This window comes from Cryptomeria japonica, chromosome 1 (genome assembly GCF_030272615.1).
Source record: "Cryptomeria japonica chromosome 1, Sugi_1.0, whole genome shotgun sequence".
Classification (NCBI taxonomy): Eukaryota; Viridiplantae; Streptophyta; class Pinopsida; order Cupressales; family Cupressaceae; genus Cryptomeria; species Cryptomeria japonica.
Window position 1 is genome coordinate 2,801,481 of NC_081405.1, and position 13,554 is coordinate 2,815,034.

The following is a 13,554-nucleotide window of genomic DNA, read 5'->3' on the forward strand; positions in this document are numbered from 1 at the left end:
CTAACACTGTAGGTACATGATGACAGTTCCTGTCCTGAGATGGTGCGTTATGCACAATTGGTGAATTTTAAAGATACCTCAAGTGAGTGGGGAGAAGAAGAATCTTCAAAGCAACCTGGCGACTCTGAAATCCATTTTCTTGAGTACGAGTCAGATTCAGAAAGAGGAGGTGATATTTTGGTTACTTTAGAGGATCCTTCATGTGTTGTACTCACAAGAAACCAAAAAAATGTGAAACCTCAGGTGGCTTCTTCATCGTCTACGGTGGCTTTCAAAGGTAAAGGGATTGACCAAAAATTTCACAATAAGGATAAAAAATTGCAAGAACCCTTATTTTTAAAGCCTGTTGAAAAAGAAAGTTCATTTGATATTATAGAGTTCTGTAAGTCTTCTCAAATTCAAATCACACTTGCTGAGTACCTTAAGCTAAATCCTAAAGAACTAGACAGACTTGTACAATTTGTAAAAGGAAATAATGCACAACGGACTAATGGAACACAATAGTCAGTGAATGCCATATTGCCCTCACGTAGTAATGAGTTGGTTCATCCTTCGGTTTGTAAAAAGATACCTGAAATAATTGCTCTTCAAATAGATGTTTCTACACCCCTCCTTGAGTCAAAACCAGAGCCCTTTTATATATCATTATTCATAAATGGTTATAGGTTGAATAATTATATTATAGATTCAGGTGCATCCAACAATATAATGCCCTCTGCTGTAGCCAAAGCATTAGGGTTATCCTTGACCAAGACTTTTGGCAGATGCTACTCTATGGATTCAAAACAAATTCCTCTGCTAGGCCAAATTAAGGATGCTCAAGTAGTTCTTGCTTCCTACCTGGATAAAAGGATCAAGTTGACAATTCTGATAGCTGACATCCCAGCTAGTTATGACATGTTGTTAAGTCGTACTTTCTGTAGAGACTTAGGTGGTGAAATCAAAATGGATTGGTCTCAAGCCACAATTCCTACTGGCAAACAGCGAGTCATCCTGCAGCCTGAACCAAAGTCCAAATTCACTGTTTTCCCATCTGATGACCCTAGAGCCCAGATTTTGTATCATGATTGTCAATTTGGAAACTACATGATTTTGTCTGACAATGAGGTAGAGGAGGATTCATCTCAAATTGAGGGAAAAGAAAGCCTGTGGCTAATGGAGTTTGATATTAGTTGTGCAACGTTAGGTTCTGGTGTAGGGGTAGTGTTAATAGCACCTTCTGGCAATCCTATTCCTTTTTCTTTTGAGCTAGAATTCAAAAATACCAACAATATAGCTGAGTATGAGGCTTTGTTGTTAGGTTTAACTGAAGCTAAGAGATTGGGCGTGAAACTCTTGCGGGCTAAAGGAGATGCTGAACTAATTATAAAACAGGTCAGAGGGTTATTTATTGTTAAAAATGAGAGGCTGAAACACTATCGGAATAGAGTTTGGGACGAAATCGAGGATTTCAATGCATTTTCCATTGAAGCAATACCCAGAGAATTGAACTCAAAAGTAGATTCATTAGCAGTCTCAGCTTCATTGCTAGTCCCACATCCTGAATTTGTTGAGGATATTTATAGGGTAGAGTTGATATATTGACCCAATGTCCCAGACAACTCTGATTCATGGCAAGTATTTGAGAATGATAAACAAATAAATAACTTTATGCAAAGTGTAGACATGTTTTCTGCCATGTATTTTGAAGGTTTAGATGCAGAGTGCAAAGAATTTTCACTAGAACGAGCCAAGGAGTTGCCTGATGGAATCATGCAGTTGAAAGGAAACAAGATCCCTAAAGGGTTGGTTTCTTTGGAGCATCTATTTGATCATAATGATGCCTACAAGAATAATAAAGGTGACAAGTCCCGAGAAGCTTAGGATATTGGAGGTTACGAAAAGGTTAACATTGGTACCGAGAATGAGCCCAAATATATCAATCTGGGAAAATGTTGTACGCCGACAAAAAAGGAAAGGTTCATTAGCCTCCTAGTGGAGTTCAAGGACGTGTTTGCCTGGTGTTATGACGATCTTAAAATTTTAGAGAAGGAAAATTCCAGCACCAGATTCCCTTGAAGCCTGGAGAAAGCCCTTTCCAACAAAAGCTTAGAAGCTTCAATCCAAAAGTAGCACAGGCTATATTCCAGGAAGTAGATAAGATGTTAAAAGCCAAGATTATATATCCCATCCATCATTCTACATGGATAGCAAATATTATACCTGTCAGAAAGAAAAACGGGGAAATAAGGATTTGCATAGACTTTAGAAATATTAAGCAAGCCAACTTAAAAAACAATTATCCCTTGCTGGCCATGGACCACATTCTGCAAACAGTCTCAGGGTCGAAGATGATGTCCATGCTTAATGGATTCTCGGGATATAATTAGATCAACATTCAGGAAGATGATCAACATAAAATTGCCTTTATTACTCCCTGGGGTACACTTGCTTATAACTGGATGCCCTTCGGTTTGATCAATGTAGGAGTGAAATTTCGGCGAGCTATGGAATTGTCCTTTGGTCACTTAAAGGATAAGATCATTGTTGTATATCTGGATGACTTGACAGTGTTCTCAAAAAGAAGGAAACATCACCTGCGGGACCTGAGACAAGTGTTGCAGAGGTGCCGCAAGAATGGGGTATCCTTGAACTTGAAGAAGTTGGTATTTGGAGTCATAGAGGGTAAGTTGCTCGGTCATATTGTCTCTAAGGAGGGGATGAAAATAGATCCTGAAAGGGTAAGAGCAATTCAACAACTAACTCTACCATCAAGTAGGAATGTCGTTAGATCCTTCTTTGGACAGGTAAATTTTCTAAGGAGGTTCATCCTGGATTTTGCAGAAACTACCAGATACATTATGAATTTGATGAGTGAGAAACAAGTTTTCAAATGGAGTGAGGAAGGGAAGAAAGCGTTCACCTCAATAAAGAATGCTATCGGTCAGGCACCTGTCCTAGTTAATCCCGATTTCAGTATAGATTTTGTTATCTACTGCTATGCCTCAGAGCACACTATGTCAGGGATTTTGTTACGGAAAAATGAGGATAATGATGAGGTCCCTATATCATTCATGCACGTACCCCTGAAAAAGCATGAACTAAAATATTCAATAATGGAAAAACAAGCATATGCGGTCGTGAAGGTGGTAAAATAGTTTAGGTATTATATTCTCCATTCCCACACTGTTGTTTATGTGCCTCATTCAGCAGTCAAGAGCATATTGACATAGCAAGACATAGGGATGAATGAAAGAGCTTCTTGGGTGTCAAAAATTCAGGAGTTCAATTTAGAAATTAGACCCACAAAGTTGGTAAGGGGGCATGGTTTGTGCAAACTGATTGCTGAAAGCAAGGAGGAAGTGACAGAGGAATTGCCTTTAGTCCTATTTGTTGGTCTTCAAGATTCTTGGTTTGTAGATGTAGCCTATTATTTGACGTATGGAGATTGCCCAGAACATCTTTCTATGAAAGAGAAGAGGAACTTGAGGCTAAAAGCTGCTAAGTACGTCATTTTTAATGATGTTTTATATAAGAGGGGATTGGATGGAACCTTCTTGTGTTGCGTTGATAAATCGCTCCAAGAGTCCCTTTTGAAAACATTCCATGACGAAGCTTGTGGTGGTCATTTCTCTTCAACAGTAACTGCCTAAAAGATCTTGAGGAACTATTATTATTGGCTAGGAATGTTCAAGGACGCCTATGCATGGGTGGCCAGGTGTGAAAAATGTAAGTTGTTTACAGGTAAGCCGCAGCTCACAACATTACCTCTTCGACTTGTGATTGTAGAGGAACCCTTCAAGTAGTGGGGTCTGGATTTCATTGGTCCCTTGACACCTACCTCTAGTGTAGGACACACTCATATATTGACAGCCACAGACTATTTCACTAAATGGGTTGAGGCCATTCCGATATGAAAGACAACCTCAGAGATTATTTGTAATTTTCTGAAAGAGAACATCCTAGTTCGATTTGGAGTTCCGTTAAAAATTGTAGCTGATAATGCTACCAATTTCTCCTCTACTGAAATTTCTTTGTTTTGCTATGATCATGGAATCTCTCTTGCTCACTCATCTGATTATTATCCTAAGGGAAACGACAAGGCTGAATCCAGTAATAAAAATCTCATTAATATCATGAAAAAATTAGTGAGTGAGAATTTTAAGGATTGGCATAAGAAACTGTATGAAGCCCTTTGGGCCGACTGTACATCACCAAAGAGGGCAATTGGGATGTCTCCATTTGAATTGGTCTATGGTGTTGGTGCTCAGGTAGCACTTCCTTTGGAGCTGGCAGCTACCAAACTAAAAATGGTTATTAAAGATGTTTATTTCCAGAGTTCTCTAGAAAAGCGGATCATGCACCTGACAAAGATTGATGAAGAAAGGGATAAACTAGTGGACCGGATAATAGAACACCAGATGAGGGTGAAAAGGATATTTGACAAGCAAGCAAGGCCTCGAAAGTTCATCCAGGGTGATCAGGTACTGCTCTGGGATAGAAGAAGAGAGCCCAAGGGATCACATGCCAAGTTCGAGTCACTCTGGAAGGGACCATTCTTGATTCATGAGGTAAAGGGACCAAATTCTTTCAAACTTGCACATCTGGATGGTACTGTTCTTCATTTGACTTATAATGGTCAAGATTTGAAATTATATCAACTGTAAACGAGAGTCCTTCGTGGTTTTTGTATATAGTGTTTAGTTAATTTTGCGGTTGTTTGTCTTTTCAGTTTAGTTTTGTTTGTGTCTTTAAATAAAGTCTGCATGCGAAACCAGAGATTTTGTAGTTCATTTCTAGTTCCTTCACAGTTCTAGTCCCCAGTTAGAGCTGATGTTAGTCCACTCGTAATTTTTCCCTTTTAAAGTATTCTTGCTCGTGGGTTGCCTTTTGTGCCTTTACTTTCGTTGGGTCATTCATTTTCCTTCGTACTTGAACCGTTGAACTCTTTCAAAAGAAAAGTTCAATAGGTTCAAGGTTCAAAGCATGTTTTATAAAAGAGTCATTTGTGGTCTTTGTCGTCATGCAAACAAGTGCGCTTTTGTTTGTGGTCATTGAAGTTTTGAACCCGTTGAACAAAATTTTAAGCGGTTCAAGGTTCAAAGTTCAAAATGCCTTTTCGTGAGTCGCGACAATGTATCGTTATATGATGAGCATGAGTCCTTATGTTTTGAGTTGATATGCGATCTTGAACCTTGAACCAAATTTCAAAGTGGTTCAAAAGGTTCAAGGTTCACGTTTAATAGTCCTTTTTTTTTGTCGCTCGTTCCCGGTGTTGTTTTGTGTGTCGCCCACTCACTGCTATATTTCTTAAGTGAACATTGAACCGATGAACCTTTTTGTCAAATGGTTCAAGGTTCATGGGTTCATTTCAAAACTAACTCTAAGGCTTTTTGGTGGAAATAAAAGCGGCTCGACAAGAAGGAATATTCCCTTATTCGGCAATTTAAAATTCTAAACGTGGAAAGTAATCATGAGAACATCAAATTACTTGTGCAGAAGTGATGGATAATTAAGAAGGTGTCAGTTTGTGTCATTTCACCGTTACTTCACATGCTTGGGTAAATCATGCCGAAGCATGTGTAACTCTAAAGATATTTATCCATCCGATTGAAGGAAATGTGTATGAATTTGTTTCCATATTTAGGAAGGTCATACCCACCATTCTTCAATAAATTGGAGGCGCTAAAGGTAAGTTTAGTTGATTTCTCCTAAGTTGTGTATGAATTTGCAGTTTTCATGGTGTTAATGGGTAAGTTCAGTTGATTTCTCCTAAGTTGTGTTTCTTTGAGATTCTGAGGTTTTTATCAGTATAGAAAAGGGAAATCTCTAAATTGTTGGGGTAGGATAATCTTGTTGTTAAAATTTCTTGGTTAAGGGGGTAGATAGTTAACATGAGGCCTATGCTGCCAAAGCTTGGCTGGACCTCATGTCTAGTGAGTATTTTGCCAGAATTGGAAGACACCTCCTTAATTCATGTAGATTTAGGGGATTTCTTGGAAAGAACCAAGAACCCTCAGACTAGTTCATTAATGGAAAAGATAGTTAAGAGTGGTCTTGTGGAAGCTGCTACGTTCTAGCTCGTCGCACCGTGCCCAGATTTATTGTTGGCATGCATGAACAGATATGACTCTGAGAATAGATGTATCAGAACTTGCGATGGTGAGGAGCTAGTCAGAATTAATAGAGAAACGGTGATGGCGGCAATGGGTATTCCACATAAGGATGAGTATGAGGATTGGACTATTGGGAGTTCATATGCCTATTTCTCCGAAAAGAAGAGCAAGTACATGAGTGTAATTGCTAGAAATTGGCTCTTGAAGATTCAGAAAGGAGGATCACAGTTACCCAAGCCCCTGACTAGAGAACACTTCATCCCAGAGGTGCGGGACATTGTTATACTTTTGAACAGAGTGAAGGGGAATTCACATTCCTTCTACTAGGAGGATTGGATGTACTTTTTCATCCAAGTGGTTTTATCCGGTGACAGATTTCTGGATTGGTCTCAAGTAATTGCAAAGAGACTTCACGAAGGATTGAGAAATTTTGTGGGGATGACAGGGTTTTACATGTCTTCCTACCTTTTCTACATTTTATCTTGCACAAGGGATTGCCCTGGACTACCTAGTGAACCTTGGATTGATGGAATGAGGTTTTATAATTTTACCCTCTGTTGCAACAACATAGACATGTTGAACAAATTGACAGGTGGAATGGAGTTTTCGTGGGGAGACTTGCCTTTGAGCTTCAGGGTGATGCAAACAGAAGAATGTCAGTTGAAGCTATGGAATTTGTGAGTATATATGGAAGTTTCTTTATCCAATTTCCTCGGTTTACTTACATACGGGTAGGTGGCTTTGAAGGCCAACCATTCAAACTACCCAGGTATGCTTTTGATAGCTACGTGCTTATAGAAGTGAGTAGGCAACTAGCCTACATAGATAAAAGATTAGGAGCAAAGGGTGACTTTGGTGTGGTATTTCCCATTGAACTCGGATATTACAGTTGCCAGTCTGTATCAGATGCCTTGAACTTGGAACTGGATTTCAAAAGGATGAACCTGTAGCCATATGTGGCAAGGTGAAAATTTGACAGCAAGGGTTATGCAAGGGAGAACCTTAATGTAGACAGTCATTTTTGCCATGAACCTCAGATAGAGGATTATTGGGAGAACTGCAAGGATGAGTATGAAGTGAGAAAGAGACTATGGTCTAGATTCACTTTGCAGCAGATAACTACCATGAGGCTCCCAATTAATATATCCGGCATATCATAAGATACAAAGAGGAATGTTTTGGATCCTGAGTTTGATACTGAGATTGAAGGAAAACCGATTCTAGAAATTGACTGGGACAAAAAGGAAGATGACAGTATCCAAACAAGAACCTTCAATGTTGTCAAGAGAACGGAGAGATGGTTGAGGAATCGGAAGTTCAAGGACGGACCCCACATGTCCTCACATGAATCAAGAATTGATTCACACATATTGGTTCAATTTCCTGTTTCTTCCACTAATGGAGTTGCTGATGTTGTAGGTGTCTGAAAGCCTGTTGTAGAGAAAATTCAACCAAGAAGGCCAAAAAGGTTGCCACCTAGTCTCACAGTTGCCCGAGTAACTCGGTCTAGAAGCAAAAAGAGGAGTAAGGCACCTGTCCTGAAACAGGTCATTGTAGACTTGGACCCCAGTGAAGAGCTTGAACAAACAATGGATTCACAGGATCAAGGCGAACCCGGGATGCAAGGAATGGACACAAATAAAGAAGTGGAAATTCAATAGGATCCCATGAATACCTTAGTAATTGTTACTTCACCAGATGCACAGACCACTCCGCCACCTAAGGAACCTGCAATTGCACCAAGATGGCTAGAAGCCACCATTGGGAAAAAGAGGAGTGTAGTACTAGTCACAATTCCAATAGAGGACATGGTTAGCAAATGCTTGGGAAAGACATCAAAGCCCAAAAAGCTCAAAACACAGGCAATTCTTGATGTGGATGACACAACAGGTCACTGGACAATAGAAGTTGCCAAACCCATTCCTGGAAGAGATGCAGACAAGGCTACAGAGGAGGATTTCACCATGGAGAAGATAGATTTGGGGGTTGCTTCAAGGGTTGTAGATGTTAAACATCTGGAATTCTCCACAAAGAGGATAATTTCAAGGACTTGGAAAGATGAAAAGGATAAGAGAGAACTGAAGCAAGTTGTCACATAGATGGCTCAGTACATCAATGCTATCCACGACCCAAACCCCCAACCATTATCACAGATACTAGTGTCATTTGATTCTAAATCACCAGCAAATTAGGAGATGCTAGATCAAGTTCAAAGGAACAAGGTAGTGATGAAGATGTTTAATAAATGGTTGGGCTTGATAATACAACAAGGGTTAGATTATATTCGTAATCTGGTTAAAGTTTTTAAGGATGCTGAAACTGTGAGTAAAGAGCTTGAACTCGAAATAGTCGCCTGGTAAAAAGAAAGGATTAAGTGGGTAGCAGTCCTCGCACAGATGAACGATGTTCAGAAGTATGGAGTGATGAAATTCCTAGCTGAGAAACCGATGGAGAACTTGGATGACAATGTGTTGTACGTGTCAAAGAAAAATGTGGAATGGTGCAATTCTATCATCAAGCAGGGCCATGAAGAATCCACCAAGCTACTCAAAGGACTGACTGACTTAATTGACACGATATTCAACTCATGAAGGAGGGCACCAAGGTAATCGAAGAATCTGCAGACATGACTAAGGTCTTTCAAGAAAGGATCCAGTTCATTCAGACAACAAAATCCTTGACCACTGATGATTTTTCAAAAGCGGCAAGGATTGAATCAATGTTCTTTGTCTGTTCGGACCATTTAGAGGTTCACAAGGCAAAATTTACACAGGTAAATATGGATAAAGAAGTATGGAAGCAGAGGATCATGCACATCGGCCTATCCTATTTCCAAGTCATCTTAAACTTCTCGGCAACGCACCTTGAATGGCGTGGTTCTGTGGCAAAGCAGGACAAGCCCGTAACCTCCTCTCCCACGGTGGAAGTCTAGCTGATCTGAAAATGAAATGTCAGCCTTTTAGTGGCTATTAGTTTAGTTTTCTTTTATGTTTCTTTAAATGGTTTCTTTCACCTGGTGAAAGTAAATGTTATTTGATCATGTAAAAACTATGGCCTGGTGGCTATTTAAGCTGAAGAGCTTATCTTTGTATGGGTTCCGAAAACTGTGATTTTGGGAGTGGTAGATAAAATTTTGATATGAATTGTTCGGATGATACAATGACTGGTTATCAATGAAATGTTGTGTTATCTTTGAATCTATGCGTTCTGAGATTCATAATCTTTCTTAAGTTGTTATGGGCACAATATAATTTGATGATCATTTATCTTTGTATTCCTTTTTAGTTCATGTTTATTATTGGTTGTTGGATGACTCACATTGTATTGATTTGCTTGATCCCCCTTGCTATGTGAAGCATGAGAGAGTATCGATCAAGCCATTAGTTTTTGTTGAGTCCTTATTTTGCTTGGAATTTATACAACAAAAATGTTGTGAATCAGAGTCTGTGAACTCTCCTTTGAATATTCTTTGAGACATTTTCCTATGTTGTAGTTTTGAAGGCGTTTATTTGTGTTGATGGATAAATGATGGAGCCTTTTAATTCTTTATGGATAAAAGTGTTATCATATCAATTGTATAATAAATTCATTGTAAATCATACGAGGAGCTGCCCTCTAATGCAGAGGTTGAATTTTCATTAATTCTTCCAACTGTTGGTATATTTGTTTCTTTCTAAAGGGTAAAACGGAGTCATATTTTGCTTTAAGAAGATAATAGTTAAAATTTAAAGAAGGAGACAAATCTGTTAACCAACAAATCCATATCAAAATTTTAAGACTTGGAGCCATTTTATTAAAGAAACAATTTTTTCGTTGATGCAAAAATCGTCAAATGCATGTAATGTAAATTTGGAAGGCAGACTAATTTTTGTTTTGTTCTTCGTGGGCATGAATCATCAACACCAACACGTCTAGGTAGGTGGGCTTATGCTAGGAATTCTCCTATTTTTCTTCCCAACTCGCTCGAACTATTAGGGACATATCATAGTGACACTATCTCTTAGGACCATTTTCTTAGCGCAACAACTTTTTCGGTTGACGCAAAATTGGTAGGATGCAACTAATGTAAGATGTAATGAAATGATAATGAGGATGAAAAGGATTTAATATATACTAACAAGCCTATAGTAATCCCTAATAAAAATGATAATGCAAATGAATTAAAAGGCTAACTAAAATGAACTAACATGCAAATGCAAATACATTATAGACACATTATCACCATTACACATACATGTGACATCCATGAACATACATAAGTAGGTCATACACATAAGATTTAGTCTATTCATCTTTTCTTCCTAATAATCATAATTTGCATGCATTCTAGACACATAATCACCATTACAACCTCATGTCCTTATGATTTCCCATGTCCCCATGTACAAATACATCATATATCATCAATACAACTACATCAATGTCATCATGTACAAATACATCATATATCATCAATACAACTATATCAATGTGATCATGTACAAGTAAATAAATGCATCCTACTATCAAGCTATCCTAGAAACACAACTAATACATGTGCCTCTGATATCCTTGCTTCATAACATATAGCTCCAACCCTTGATACTCTTGAAGACACATACATTGTAATATTATAAAAAATGTTAGTATTAAAAAAATAATAATAACTAAAAGTAATTGAACAATGAAAGTATCATAAACTCCAAAGTTGGATGCATTGCCATTGTAACTTCACGTCCTACTCCAAGCTTGTGTATAATAGTTCCCACATATAAATCAAGACCTACATTTGTTAAATGTTTTCAAAAAACATAAGCAACGCGAACAAAGTTTTATGATAATTGTTTAAAATGAAAATAGGGCAATCGTAAAAAAGCAGCAGTCCTAATGAAACTAAGACAACGCTAATGAATGATAGGGGTGTTATTATTAATAATGTATTGTACCTTCCATTTGTTAGATTCTCCAACCAAAATAACAACTTCACTTCTTTAATTTGGTAGTTGAATTAGATTTTTCCATGATTTTCCTAGCCCCTACATTCCCAAGCCATGACAGAAACTAAGTTTCTTAACCAAAAAAAAAAATGGATTCCAATATTTTAATAGAATCTTGTTAAGCTTTATAATTCATACAAATGTAGATATCTACATAAGCATAATGAACCTTATGAACCTAGTACAACCCTAATCAAAATAGGACAACCCTGATTAACCATAGGGATGGTATTATTAATAATGCATTGTACCTTCCATTCCTTAGAGTATCCAACCAAAAGATCAACTTCACTTCTTTGATAAATCAAGAGGTAGGAGTATACTTTATTATGGATTGCATTGAATATACCCACAATGTTCAAGCAATATGTTGATGCAATAGTAGTGTCCACCAAAAAGACCTACATTTTTTAAGAAATGTTAAGAAGCATAAATAACGTGAACAACAAAATTTTATGATCTTTCTTTGATATGAAATGCATGATAATAAATCAAGATGTAAGAGTATACCATGAAGATACTTGCTTATGAACTACATCAAATGTACCCACAATGTTTAGGCATAATGTTGATGCAATAGTATTGTCCACCAAAAAGACCTATAATTGTTAAGACTTAACAAAAACATAAACTCCAACATATGTTTCACTCAAAAATGGGTAAAGTAAACATTAATAGAATAAGAAATATAAATTATCACACTTTCCCCATTTAATATGAGCTAGATATGCTAGTCAAGTATGTCTGAAGGGTCATCTCTTAGCTTAAGAGTATCTAATATTGCTTCATGATTGGCACTGCTAATTGTCCGTAATTCTTTTTTCCTTGGTTTGGCATGATGTTTCAATAACTTAACATTTTTTTTCTATAACAAGGTGCAAATAGATGATAATGGTTTCATGTTTCTTGTAGTATTTAAATGCAAGTATGTCATTCTTTCTAATCATATATGTTTGCAACCAAGTTCTAGCAACAACAACTAAACCTATAGGATACATGGACACATCATCATTAGTCATCAATTGTGTTAGATTTCGTTTACCCTATACACTTTGTGCTGATTAATAGTCTGATCTCTCTTCATTGCCCTATGGTGCAATAATTGTATAAACATGTCCTGGTTGTAGAACTAAAATACAGTCACAGTCAAGTGAACTTTCCATGTCATCATGTAAAGAGGATATTGTTTGACATACTTGAGATAAAGGAGTTATGTATTGTGGAATCCATGTATCTACCCATGCACTTGATTCACATTGATCTCGGTCACACTAAATACAATTCTAACAAAAGAAAGCCAACTCTGATGTCCAAATGGTCCATCTACTTGCATCTGAGCTCAAAATGAATGCATCTTTGAAGATTCTCTAATTGTCTAACAACCCAATTTGTTGTTACTACTTATCAAGTTGCCATTAGTTTTATGTCAAAGTTATACTATATACTCTAGTCGGTTATCTCTATTGAGATATTCAGTCAGTATGCACAATCCAGTCAGTTATTGAAGAAAGTAGTCTCAGAGCGTGTATACACCGAGTTGTCTACCGAGTATCATTTCATGTTTATCGAGCAGCAAAGATGACACACCGAGTGAAACGTGTTACCAGATTCATTGAACCTGGACATACATATGAAAACATGTTACAAGATCGAGGAACATCTAACTGTTATCACATTGGAAATTGCACTTAAAGATTGTGTATGATTTTGATGTCATCTAACCAATAAAATAATTTGCATGGTTATTCATTTGATAAAACATGTTTGTAAGATCGAAGCAATGAATGGATCACCGTCATAAGAGATCTATTTATACAACATGAGTTAAGAATTAAAAAGAGTGTGTGTGCATGAGTGTAAGAAGACTGTTATAGAGACACAGAGGTCACCAAGAAGGTTTTCAGAGAACAGTCGAAGAACAGAGTAAACAGAAGGGTTTACCGAGTTACTATATGGGTTGCCGAGGTATACTATAAGCAAGGTAATCTATTCTGAGCACATAGAATCTGCTATAACATTCCAGATGTAAAGTTGTAGATATTTGTAATGATTTTAATGTAATATTTTGAAGTTGTAAGAGAAACCTTTAACAGGGTAAAAGACTCTAATCAAGTCTATAAATTGTAAAGCCTCTAACCAGGGGTAGCATTTAGATTAAGTGTTGTAAAATCCTTTAGCAAGGTAGATCTAACAGATCTTGATACTCCTAACAGGGTAGGCTATCAAAAATAGCTAAACATGTAGCTCTAACCGAGCACTCTTTATTATTGCAGTAGTGAAGTTGTGGGTGCCATCCCCACCACAGTTTTTCTCTCTAACCAAGAGTTTTTGCATAACCAAAATATATGTGTTATGGAGTGAATCATGTATGATTGTTATCTATTTGTTTTAGCTTTATATTATGTTACTGCACTATTCAGTTTATGCATAACAGTAAAGTTATTATTGAAGAAAGGTATTGGAGTACTGATTCACCCCTCCCC

General features: G+C 37.3%; 2 protein-coding genes across 2 annotated transcripts; both read left to right on the top strand.

Moving 5' to 3' along the window:
- Positions 1–945: 945 nt before the first annotated feature.
- On the top strand, positions 946–1,584 carry LOC131036635 (uncharacterized). Its single transcript, XM_057968561.2, has one exon. The coding sequence runs from the start codon at positions 946–948 to the stop codon at positions 1,582–1,584; it is 639 nt and encodes a 212-aa protein (XP_057824544.2).
- An 81-nt stretch (positions 1,585–1,665) lies between these two features.
- On the top strand, positions 1,666–4,646 carry LOC131876445 (uncharacterized). Its single transcript, XM_059221861.1, has 6 exons — positions 1,666–1,840; positions 2,467–2,664; positions 2,824–3,125; positions 3,261–3,484; positions 3,622–3,697; positions 3,900–4,646. Exons 1-6 carry the CDS (start codon positions 1,666–1,668, stop codon positions 4,644–4,646), a joined length of 1,722 nt encoding a protein of 573 aa, XP_059077844.1.
- The last annotated feature ends 8,908 nt before the right edge of the window (positions 4,647–13,554 follow it).